The sequence below is a fragment of the Mobula hypostoma genome, chromosome 8 (genome assembly GCF_963921235.1).
Source record: "Mobula hypostoma chromosome 8, sMobHyp1.1, whole genome shotgun sequence".
NCBI lineage: Eukaryota > Metazoa > Chordata > Chondrichthyes > Myliobatiformes > Myliobatidae > Mobula > Mobula hypostoma.
In genome coordinates, this window is record NC_086104.1 from 139,782,994 (window position 1) to 139,796,320 (window position 13,327).

General features: G+C 44.7%; 1 protein-coding gene across 2 annotated transcripts in view; it reads right to left on the reverse strand.

Annotated features, from left to right (window-relative positions):
- Positions 1-6,448: 6,448 nt before the first annotated feature.
- LOC134351007 (lysyl oxidase homolog 2-like) overlaps positions 6,449-13,327 on the reverse strand; it is a 162,612-nt gene continuing 155,733 nt past the window's right edge. For both annotated transcript variants that reach the window (XM_063056964.1, XM_063056965.1), the window contains one exon: positions 6,449-6,996. In XM_063056964.1, the coding sequence (XP_062913034.1) occupies positions 6,917-6,996 (80 nt within the window). In that variant the 3' untranslated portion in view covers positions 6,449-6,916. The remainder of the gene's footprint in view (positions 6,997-13,327) is intronic.

Consider the following 13,327-nt stretch of genomic DNA (forward strand, 5'->3'; position numbering starts at 1 on the left):
AGATCAGACCCGAGGACCTGGAGGATGTTGCTGCTGACTGTACCACTTGGTGACAGCTTTGTAGGGACGGGGTTCGTATTCTGGAGATGGAAAGAACAACCAGAAGACAGCAGAAGAGAGCCAGGAGAAATGCAGCCATGGTTGCCACCACTACCACCACCACTACCTGTCCTATATACATATACATGTCCCATATACATATAGAAACATAGAAACATAGAAAATAGGTGCAGGAGTAGGCCATTCGGCCCTTCGAGCCTGCACCGCCATTTATTATGATCATGGCTGATCATCCAACTCAGAACCCAGCCTTCCCTCCATACCCCCTGACCCCTGTAGCCACAAGGGCCATATCTAACTTCCTTTTAAACATAGCTAATGAACTGGCCTCAACAGTTTGCTGTTTACCCAAGGGGTATATATACACATATACATGTCCCACCTGCATATGGGTCCAGGATAGGAATGCATAGTCACCGTTAAAGGAGTGGGCGTCGTCATTGGATTTTGATGGAGAATCGAAAAAGAAGATACCTACACTCTAATGGGAAGAGGACATGTCCTGGATGGTGAGGGTCCTTAATGATAGACACTGTCTTCTCGAAGGACGGCCTCATGCAGCCAATTGGTAGATTGAGGGGACTGGGTCGTACATTACCTGCGATTTTGCCGAGTCACTGAGCAGATGGCAAACTGAACAGCTTTTTGCTGTTTCTGGCATAAAGACTCCTGCATTCTGGAAAACACCCTGTCACTGGAATAGTATGCTATGGGATTTTGCTTACTTGAGGGAGGAGCCATGATGTGATCCTTCCTCAGGTGAGGATTATGGTGATTATTGTATTACGGATTTACTGATTATGCCCACAAAAATGGATTTCAGGGCTATATATGGTGACTTAGATGGACTTTGTTAATAATTGCAGTTGAAATTTGAAGGCCAGCGATCCCTTAGGTATATACTGGAGTGTCAGTGAGGCTATACGCTGTGGTGCGGGACTGAGCACGTGACCTGAGGTGAGTGCGCTCCATAGCCACAGAGACAGAAGAAGAACTGTGCAGCATCAATGCCTATTGCTACATTGCCCTTAACCTCAAAAATGTTCTCAGGGCCTTCAGACCAGACTAGGGCAGCCCAGTTGCACTGCTAGCTGAGCTCTTGCCTCATAGTTCCACGTAAAGGGTTTGATACTGACCTCCGATGCTGTCTGTATGCAGAGTTTCTGAATTTCCTTCCTGTGCTCTGGTTTCCTCCCACGTCTCAAAAGTACACAGGTTAGTCAGTGAAATGGCCACAGTAAATTGCCCCTGGCGTGTAGAGGAGTGTTAGAATCTGAGTGCAGTTGATGGAAATGTGAGGAGAATAAGTAGGATTACTGCAAATGGGTGTTTGATGGTCAGCACTCTGTGGGCTGAAAGGCCTGTTTCTGTACTATGTCTATCTAGGAGTGTAATCACACAATAATTGACACTGTGCTTAATATGCAGATGTTAGGAGAGACGACCAAAGATTTTTTGGGAAGAAAATCTTGAGCAAGGCACATAAAATGTTGGAGGAACTCAGCAAGTCAAGCAGCATCTATGGAGAGGAATAACCAGTCAGCAAATCTGGGTGAGTACACAGTCACAGAGTTGGACAGCAGCAGACATCACAGAGGGGGAGCAGTGAGAGAGGGTCTTACTGAACCCCCATTGGAGAGAAGGTTTAAACTTCAGAGTAGGCTTCCCTTGAAAAGACTTCACAGTGAAGTAGCAAATCATAAACACAGGAGATTCTGCAGATGCTGGAATTCTTGAGCAACACACACTTCTCTTTGACAGTGGTTCAGCAAGACCTTGTCTCACCACTCTCTGCTGTTCTGCAACACTTCGACCATGTGTTCACCCAGACTCACTGACTGTTTATTCCCCCTCTACTGTCGCCGGCTGGTTTGCTGAGTTCGTCCAGCACTTTGCGGGTGTGTGTGTGTGTGTGTGTGTGTGTGTGTGTGTGTGTGTGTGTGTGTGCGCGCGCACGCGCTTGGAAAGGTTAGGTTTTAAGAGAAGAGTAAAGTAGGCAAGGGAATTCCAGAGCTTAGGACCTGGCAGCTGAAGGCACGTCGGCCAGTGGTGAATGAAGTGGAGTTGGTCAAAAGGCCCAAACTGGAGGAGGATGAGGGTGGGAGGAGTTGTGAGAAGGACGGGAGCATGCTGTGGGGATTGGATTTGGGAACTTGCACCCGATAGAGTGCCAGAGGGGAATGGGACCTCCATCTTCACCTGTACCGTAGATCACCCAAGCAGGAAGCCCAAGCTCCCCCAGCAGCAAGTGACAACTTAAACCTCAGCCCAGCTCTGCAATTAATGCCCCTCAAGCTCAAGCAGCCCTGGATTTTCCCTCTTGGACTGCAGGCTGGAACAGAAGCTGTTTTCAGGGGGTCTGCAGCAGGTGGAGAAGGAGCAGGGAGGGGATGAAATTAAACTGTGGTTTAATCTTCCTGGAAATTCAAAGCTGAAAGGACATGATAAAGAGGATCACTTCTCACTGATAGGCTGCCTGTCTGAGATAGAGAAACACCCACCTCTCGAAAAATGTTCTGAATACTTGGAATCACTCAGCTGAGCTCCTGAAAACTCTGAAGGGCTTCAGTCAGGCAGGCAATGGGGAAGATCTTTCTCCTAGGCATTCATACAAAGTTTACAGAGCAGGATTCCCAGTGTCCATGGCTGAACTATGCAGAGGAGCCTTCTCCATGTTATTGGGCAACGCAAGCTTGACATCAGTACAATGATCACCAGTGCACTGAATGTCTCAGCGTCACCCAGACCTTTTCTCTCAGTTCCTCTGCACTGCCAATTGTCCACAATTCTCACTTGTGGAGGTCCCTGTTGATTCGGTTCTTTTCCTGTTTTAACCAGACCAGTAGAGGTAAACCAGTTTAAGTCATTTACTAAGGCATTTAACTGGTTCAAAGCAACAACCAAGGACTCTTGTCCTGCCAATACAACACGTCCACACTTTTCAGTCTCAGTTGGTACAAAATGGGTTCATAGGATTACAGGGTCGTAAATTCAGTCAGCTCCATCATGGGCACTGACCTCTGTGGTATCCAGGGCATCTTCAAGGAGTGATGCCTTCAAAGGCAGCCATCATTAAGGACTTCCACCACCCAGGTCATGTCTTATTCTCATTGCTACTGTAACGAAGGAGGTACAGAAGCCTGAAGGCACAGACTCAGCGATTCAGGAACAGCTTTTTCCCCTCTGCCATCTGATTTCTGAATGGACATTGAACCCATGAACGTTACCTCACTACCTTTTTATTTTTATTTTTGCACTACTTATTTAATTTAACTACTTAATATATATATATACTTACTGTAGTTCATGTATTTTTTGTCTTTTATTATGTATTGCATTGTACTGCTGGAGCAAAGACAAGAAATTTCATGACATATGCCAGTGATATTAAACCTGATTCTGATTCTGAGTTATACAACATGGAAACTGACCATTTACCTCAAGTAATCCAGGCTGATCATGGACCCCATACAAGCTGGTGCCATTTTCCAGCATTTGGCACATAACCTTCTAACTATCTTCAATCCATTTACCTACCCAACTGCCTTTCAGAAGTTATTGCACCTTCCTCAACCACTTCCTCTGGCAGCTCATTTCCCATACGCACCACCCTCTGTGTAAAAATGTTGGCCTTCAAGTTCCTTCTCATTTTTTCCCCTCTCAACTCAAATCAATACCCTCTGGTTCGTGATTGCCCAAGCCTGGGAGAACTCAAATCAATACCCTCTGGTTCGTGATTGCCCAAGCCTGGGAGAACTCAAATCAATACCCTCTGGTTCGTGATTGCCCAAGCCTGGGAGAACTCAAATCAATACCCTCTGGTTCGTGATTGCCCAAGCCTGGGAGAAGAGCTACTTTCGGTCTCGGAGATGCAGCTTGTGCAGCCACTACCTCACAGCGCTCGAGTCTCAGGTTTAATACCGACCTCAGGTGCTGTCTGTGTGGAGTTTGTATGCTCTCCCTGTGACCACTTGGGTTTTAACCAGATGCTCTGGTTCCTCCCACATCTGTAAAACATGCAGTAGGTAAGTTAATTGTCAAATTTACTAGTGTGTAGGTGAGCGGTAGCTTCCAGGGGAACTGCTGAGAACGACAGGAGAATAAAAAATGGGATTAACGTAGCATTAGTGTAGTTAACGGTAAACATGGACTCTGTGGGCCAAAGGGTCTGTTTATGTGCCAAACTCTCTATAACTCTATGACATTGTACAAGGCCCAGCAACAAGTTTCAAATCCCACGCATTTCAGTGCTATTTAAAGACATAACACATTTTGGTAAAATTATTACCTCTGCCTTAACCCTCCACCTCTATCTCCACTTATCTTTGTGTTCCCAAACTTTATTGTTTCACCACCAGTTTGGTTTAAAATATGCTCAAACTTATTTTCAAGTTCGTCTGTGGTCTCATCCCTCCCCGTCCCTGTGGACTTCTCCTGCCCAACAACTCTCCGAGATCTTGGCCCTCCTCCAGTTCCAGCCTTGATCTCTCCACCACTGATGAGTCATAGTCATAGAAAAGTACAAGGCCCTTCAGCCCATCTAGTGCATGCTAAAACTATTTAAACTGCCTACTCACATAGGCCTGATCTGGGACCATGGCCCTCCATATCCCTATCGTCCATATGCCTATCCAAACTTCACTTAAAAATTGAAATTGAGCTCAGAGGCACCACTTTGAGTGAAGAAGTTTCTCCATATGTTCCTCTTAAACTTTTCACCTTTCAACCTTAAAACATAACCTCTGGTTGTAGTCCCACCCAACCTCAGTGGAAAAAGCCTGCTTGCACTTACCCTATCTATACCCCTCATAATTTTGCATACCTCTATCAAATCTCTTCTCAAACGTCTACATTCTAAGGAATAAAGTCCTAACCTATTCAATATTTCCTTATAACTCAGATCCTTGTAAATTCTCTCTGCACTCTTTCAACCTGGTTTACATCTTTTCTGTAGGTAGGTGACCTAAACTGCATACAGTACTCCATATTAGGCCTCACCAACAGCTCATACCACTTCAACAGAACATCCCATTTCCTGTACTCAATACATTGAGTTATGAAAGCCAATGTGCCAAAAGCTTTCTTTACAACCCTATCTACCTGTGATAACACTTTCAACAAATTATGGACCTGTATTCCCAGATCCCTTTGTTCTACCACACTCCTCAATGCCCTACTATTCACTGTGTAAGATCTACCTTGGTTGGTCCTACTGAAGTGCAACACCTCGCACTTGTCTGCATTAAATTCCATCTGCCATATTTCAATCCATTTTTCCAGCTGATGCATATCGCTCTGCAAGCCATGATAGCCTTCCTTGCTGTCCACTACATCTCCAATCTTGGTGTCATCTGCAAATTTGCTGATCTGGTTAACCACATTATCCTCCAGATCATGGATATACTGTACATGACAAACAACAAAAGATCCAGCACCGATCCCTGTGGCACTCCCTAGCCACAGGCCTCCAGTCAGAGAGGCAACCATCGACTACCACTCTCTGGTTTCTCTGATAAAGCCAGTTTACTACCTCATGAATGCCAGGTGACTGAACTATTTTGACCAACCTCTCGTATGGGGGACCTTGTCAAATGCCATGAAAAAGTCCATGTAGTCAACATCCACTGCCTCGCCTTCATCTACTTTCCTGGATGAGTGAACACAGCCTGGGTTCTAGGCCCCAAACACCAACACCACATCCCTCTGCCTCTCAACCAAACTTTCAAATGGCTGCCTTCACATCTTCTTCTTGCTTGGCTTAAGTGCACGTATAAAAGAAGCATGAAACTATTAATGTATTATTTCAAGTGGTATCTGTCGAAGGGAGCTCAGGTACCATTACAACACATGGCAGAAACACCTTCTCTTTGAAGTAAAAGCAGAGGAAACATCATCGGTAACTCTTTTATTACACAGTGGTTTTTTTTTGTTTGCAAATTCCAAGTAAATAACCAACTTTGAGATGCACAACTGTGGTTTTCATTACTGTACAAAGCAGATGGGTCGGGGAGGCTACAAAAGACTCAGATATGGACCATAACAAAAAATTGAGCTGTTGCCTATTAACTCTTCAAGTTTGGTGTGATTTTCATTGCCTTTCCTTCTTGGCATGAGATGTGGTCTCCCCTTCTGAGGACTTGTGTCGCAAGAGTAAAATAAAACAGCGAGTGACCCTGAATTCCAGTGTGGCCCTCCATGGCTTCAAGACCCCATGCTGGATCACTCTCTCCTTGCGCTCCTGGCAAAGAGCCAAGGAGAACCGTGTCCCAGCTTCTGGACCACAGTATCTGCTCAAGGGATCGAGAGAGACACAGTCAGAGACTGAAGCCGAGACAGTGTGTGCGTGTGTGTTTGTTTCTGCTTATCTGACTGTGTAATTGAGTGTGTGTGTGTGTGTGTGTGTGTGTGTGTGTGTGTGTGTGTGTGTGTGTGTGTGTGCGTGTGTGTGTGTGTCTGCCATGCATGTCAGTGGGTATGAGAGATGGTGCATGCTTGTGTGGTCAAATCTTTGGTTGCATACATGTGCTGCCATATACATGTGTATATGCATCTGTGTAGATTTGTGTGTAAATAATCTATTGCGTGCGTTTGTGCATGCGTGTACATCTGTGTGTGTGTGTGTGTGTGTGTGTTTTGACACTGGTAGGTAACGTTCAGTGTGCTGCTTCCTTGGCAGGAGCACACCTCACACCGGAGAATTATTTTACCCCCGCAGCCTGCTTTATCCTTGAAGTGGGAGTATAGCACCAACGTTGCATTGATCACATGAGGCCGTGTCACTCTCTGCCATTGACAGTATTTCACTGGGCATCTCCATTGGCAAGCGTTACTGCAGACCTATTCTTTGGCTGCAACGTTACCAGTTGGACAGATGGTTGCTCATCACTCCGGGAAAGTGGTCGAATTGCTCCTCTGTCTCCACGCTCAAGGAGCCACCTAGATGGGAAAGAGACAGGAAGAAGGTTAAAAGCATCCTATGTACTGTGACGGTTGAAAAAAATCTCTACCTCCTCAGTAGATGCTGTGCTACTGTTCTCACCCATCTAGCTCTGATATAAAGTGGCGAGGGGCTTCTGTTACCTTCTGCTGGTTACTCCCTGGCTCTGTCTTGCTTTCTACTGGACATTCTCTCTTCTCCCCTCTCCCAGTGGGCAGAAGATATGAACGTCTGGAAGCATGTACTGCCAGACTCAACGACAACTTGTATCTCACCATTATTAGGCTCATGAATGGACCTCATATGACAAGACAGACATTTGACCTCATATTCCACCTTGTTATGATCTTGCACTTTGCGTTTATCTGCACTGGATTTTCTTTGAAGTTTTTACACTTCATTCTGCATTGTTATTGTTTTACCTTGTTGCACTGTGTAATGATTTGATCTTTGTGAACAGTTTGTGAAACGAACTTTTCACTATCTTAGCACACTATACAGCAAATTTTTTCAAACATATTGCTTCCTCAGAAAGTTTCTATGGTTATGATAGAACCCTTAAAACTGAACATAAATATAACTTCATTCTACTTGTACCACGTATGAATTTGGAGAAACAAGAAATTAACTTTTATTAAATGTAATACATTTAATTGCACAACGACACTTTGCAATAGTTCAACTAAGCTAAAAATGTTTTGTTGGTGATTTTCATCTGTACTCAGTGTCTGAGGCTTCTTGCTTAAGTGTCCAACAATAACCAGCCAGCATTTCTGGATTCCAGTTGCCCTGATACCTTTTCTCCATGACTGCAATGTCCTAGTGAAACTTTTCACCATGCTCGTCACTGACAGTGCCAAGATTTGCAGGGAAGAAGTCTAAATGGGAATGCAGAAGATGTAACTTCGGTGACATATTGCACTTCTTGTTTTTGCATGCTTCAAGCATGTTGCCAACCAGCAGCACATAGTTTGGTGCTCTGTAGTTACCAAGAAAATTTTCAACCTCCTTGAATGCCTTCCATGCAATTTTCTCCAGTCCCACTAGAAGATTTTTAAATTGCCTGTCATTGATGATGTGTTTGATTTGTGGACCAACAAAGGTGCCTTCCTTAATCTTGACATCTGTGACTCTGGAAAACATCTGTATCAAATATCAAAATACTTCCCAAAAATCTTTGTGCCTGGTGTCAGCAGATCCTTGCAGCCTTGAACTCAGTAATTCTGCTTTTGCCTTTGACAAACCCATGTCTCTGACCCAGTGACTTAACTCAGAATGAGTTATCGGATAAGATTCCCTCGACATAAGGGGTTCAAAATTCGTATCACTATCAGTTTTGTTTTCCATTCCTGGCTCTTGCATCATGACAGCTTCATCTGCCTCATCTAGACCCCATGTGTCTGGTGAATTCAGTACAGGAAAACTGTTGTCTTACAGCACAAATCTCATGGCTGAAGGGAGATCAGGGTATTCAATAGATTTCTTGCTCTTAGCAGAGAAACCAGACAAGTGGGACAGACAAAAGTAGCAGTCTGTCACATGATCCTTCTGCTCTAACCATATCACGGAGACAATGAATGGCATTGACTTTTGAGTCCCTCTGAGCCAAGCTTCAAGATCAATAGCACATGTTGTGCAAGAAATGTGAGAGCCCAGGCTTTGTAATGGTCGCCAATTTTACGTCCAAAGTAGAGTTCATAGGCTTTCTTAATAAGGGGAGTCATGCTCCACCTTCGAAATTTAGGCGTATACTCGCCACAAATAAAACAGAAACTATCATGGTTGTTGCTACATTGGCGAGACATTTTGCTATCCATATACTCCTGAATATACAATTTCTTTATTATAGTGAGTACACACAATATCCTATCCACACTGAGCATGCGCTTCAATGTGATCGCAAACCGATGTACATGTGAACTCAATGTATAGAACGGTTTGTATGCGTGATGCTTTTATAGCCTTTCTAAAATCTGTTCTGCTGTGCAGCATTCACCCTGCATAAGCATGCCTGGACAGGATAAAAACCTTTCAGCTTACGTTGTGGGCGACATTTTAATTGACTTGAATTATGAATTAAAATAACAAATACAGACAATTTTAAAAAATAGTGAGTGAAGGGAATTTTCATGGTGATTTTAATGATCAGCAGCCCAAAATCCATAAGGTACACCCAAAAGTATTCAGGTAGCAAAATCTTTGTTGTCCAATGTAATAAAGTAATATAACTCGAGCCTTCCAGTCCCAGTAATATCCTGTTTCGTCTTTTCTGCATCTTTTCCAGCTTAGATAGATTGGGAGGCCAATCTTCATACTTTTCCTGAACAGAAAGACTTGATGATTGTCCAACATTAACTTTTTCAGTATGCAGTACAAGCTTTTCACTGTACCTTGGTACATGAGACAATAATAAACCAATACTTATCCCTGTAAGTGTAACTGCTACACCTGTCGCTACACCTCCTCTCTTGCCACTATTCAGGGCCCCAAACAGTCCTTCCAGGTGAGGCAACACTTCACTTGTGAGCCTGTTGGGGTCATCTATTGCATCCGGTGCTCCCGGTGCGGCCTCCTACATCGGGGGACCGCTTCGTCGAGCACCTCCTCTCTGTCCGCCACAACAGACAGAATCTCCTGGTTGCCACCCACTTCAACTTTGCTTCACATTCCCATTCGGATACGTCCATACATGGCCTCCTCTACTGCCATGATGAGGCTAAACTCAGGTTGGAGGAGCAACACCTCATATACCATCTAGGTAGTCTCCAGCCCCTTGGTATGAACATAGAATTCTCCAACTTCCGGTAATTCCCTCCCCCTCCCTTCCCCTATCCCTATGTCACTCTGCCCCCTCACCCAGCTGCCTATCACCTCCCTCATGGTTCCACCTCCTTCTACTACCCATTGTGTTTTCCCCTATTCCTTCTTCACCTTTCCTGCTTATCCCCTCCCCCACCCCTTTATCTTTCCCCTTACTGGTTTTTCACCTGGAACCTACCAGCCTTCTCCTTCCCACCCTCCCCCCACCTTCTTTATAGGGCCTCTGCCCTTTCCCTCTTCAGTACTAATGAAGGGTTCCGGCCCGAAACGTTGACTGATCGTTTCCGCGGATGCTGCCCGACCTGCTGAGTTCCTCCAGCGTGTTGTGAGTGTCGCTTTGACCCCAGCACCTGCAGAATATTTTGTGTAAACCAATACCAATATCACCCAAAGCAAGCAACGTTCAAATCATAGCCTCAGCTAAAATAACTCTTGTACTGTTTATGAAAACAATAGCAGGCTAGGCAGCCCCTCTGGCTGTCCAGACAATCACTAGAATAAACCTGATCTGGTGGCAACTCCATCCCCTTTAATTATTTTGGTGAACATGACTGCGGCTTCAGTTCTGCTGGTCGCAGTGCTTCCTATCTCATTTTACCGCCTCCATTACACTGGTCTGCCAAGCCATGAATCACTTCCTAATCACTGCCACTTTGACTCAGGAACTTTGCACTGTGTGAAGATTTCAGCACATCCACACCAGCAAAGCACATCAGAAAAGTACTTCCTTTCTAAACATTTTCACTTTCAGATCTCCTAAAAGGAAAGTACAAAATGGGACAATGCAAGAAACAGCTCTGTTACAAGGAAGAGGAAAGTATTGAGCTCAAGTTTTGTCCCAGGAGAATAATATGCAAATATTCCATTGTTACACAATGAGTATACATGTAATGGAATTCACTTGCTTTGTCATCGATAAGGGTGAAGCAGAAAAAAATACTTAGCATGGGTTATATGTATTTAAGGGCATTTCTTTAATCATTCTCATAAAATGCATACAATTTACTGTGTAGGGAATAAGTAATTAATGTAGGGCTAATGTAAATGGTTGTCTAGGATTCTGTGGGTCTTGTGCTGCATGTCTTGTGGGTCTTGGGGGTCTAGGATTCTTGTGCTGCATGTCTCCATAACTATTACAAGTTACGGAGTGTGCTGTATTGCGATATGCAGGGAGGAAATTGGCGAGCTTCTGATTCAGTGTTATTATATGTAAACACGAGGAATTCTGCAGATGCTGGAAATTCAAGCAACACACATCAAAGTTGCTGGTGAACGCAGCAGACCAGGCAGCATCTCTAGGAAGAGGTACAGTCGACGTTTCAGGCCGAGACCCTTCATCAGGACTAACTGAAGGAAGAGTTAGTAAGAGATTTGAAAGTGGGAGGGGGAGGGGGAGATCCAAAATGATAGGAGAAGACAGGAGGGGGAGGGATGGAGCTAAGAGCTGGACAGGTGATTGGCAAAAGGGACATGAGAGGATCATGGGACAGGAGGCCCAGGGAGAAAGAAAAGGGGGAGGGGGGAAAATACCCCAGAGGATGGGCAAGGGGTATAGTGAGAGGGACAGAGGGAGAAAAAGGAGAGAGAGAAAAAGAATATGTGTATATAAATAAATAACAGATGGGGTACGAGGGGGAGGTGGGGCATTAGCGGAAGTTTGAGAAGTCAATGTTCATGCTATCAGGTTGGAGGCTACCCAGACAGAATATAAGGTGTTGTTCCTCCAACCTGAGTGTGGCTTCATCTTTACAGTAGAGGAGGCCGTGGATAGATATGTCAGAATGGGAATGGGATGTGGAATTAAAATGTGTGGCCACTGGGAGATCCTGCTTTCTCTGGTGGACAGAGCGTAGGTGTTCAGTGAAATGATCTCACAGTCTGCGTCGGGTCTCGCCAAAATATAGAAGGCCACATTGGGAGCACCAGACGCAGTATATCACCCCAGCCGACTCACAGGTGAAGTGTCGCCTCACCTGGAAGGACTGTCTGGGGCCCTGAATGGTGGTAAGGGAGGAAGTGTAAGGGCATATATAGCACTTGTTCCACTTATTATAGTGTCTTTTGCTGATATTGCTCACAGTATGTTCTTTAGACTCTGTAGAAACCTTTCAATCAAGCTATTTGCGGCTAGGTGGTACCGTGCAGGTGTAATATGTCATTTTCAGGAAAAACTGAAACAGTTCCACAACAAACTGTGGTCTGTAGTCATTGACGACGATTTCTGGAACACCAGTCTCTGAGAAGAGGCTTCTCAACACATTTACTGTGAGGGAGGCTGTAATGGAGGCTGTTGGGAACACTTCTGTATTCTTTGAGGCTGCATCCACTACTACCAACCACGAATGTTCCTTTATTCCCCTCCTCAGCCCCACTCCTTGGCATTCTCCCTGTAACCTTTGATACCATGGCCAATCAAGAACCTATCAATCTCCGCCTTGAATACACCCAGCTGCCTGTGGCAACAAATTCCACAAATTCACCAACCTCTGGCTAAAGAAATTTCTCCACATCTCTGTTTTAAATAGACGCTCCTCTATCCTGAGGCTACCCTCTACCCTCTTGTCCTAGACTTCTCCACCATCTGAAACATCCTTTCCACATCTACGCTGTCTAGGCCTTTCAACATTCTAAAGATTCCAATGAGATACTCCCTCATCCTTCTAAATTCCAGTGAGTACAGGCCCTGAGCCATCAAACGATCCTCAAAACTTTCATTCCCAGAATCATCCTTCTGAACCTCCTCTGAACCCTCTTCAATGCCAGCACATCTTTTCTTAGATAGGGTGCCCCAAACTGTTCACAATACTCAAGGTGAGGACTCAGCAGTGCCATACAAAGCCTCAGCATCACAACCCTGATCTTGTATTCTAGATCTCTTGAAATGAATGCTAACATGGCATTTGCCTTCCTCACCACCAACTCAACCCGCAAGCTAACCTTTAGTGTATTCTGCACGAGGACTCCCAAGACCCTCTGCACCTCAGATTTTTGGAGTTCTCTGTTTAGAAATAATATGGACATTTACTTCTACCAAAGTGAATAACCAGCATTTTCCGACATTGTATTTCATTTGCCATTTTCCTGCCCATTCTCCTAATCTGACTATGTCATTCTGCAGCATTTCTGTTTCCTCAACACTACCTGGTTCTCCACCAATCTTTGTATCATCTGCAAACTTGGCAACAAAGCCATCTATTCCATCATCTAAATCATTGATCTACAGCATAAAAAGAAGCGGTCCCAACACCGACCCTTGCGGAACACCACTAGTCACTGGCAGTCAACCAGAAAAGGATACTTTTATTTCAATTTGCTGCCTCCTACCAATCAGCCAATGCTCTAACCATGTTAGTAACTTTCCATCTTAACTTGGTAAGCAGCCTCATGTGTACCACCTTGTCAAAGGCCTCCTGAAAATCCAAATATACAACATCCACAACATCCCCTTTATCTATCCTACTTGTAATCTCCTCAGAGAATTCTAACAGGGTCGTCAGGCAAGATTTTTCC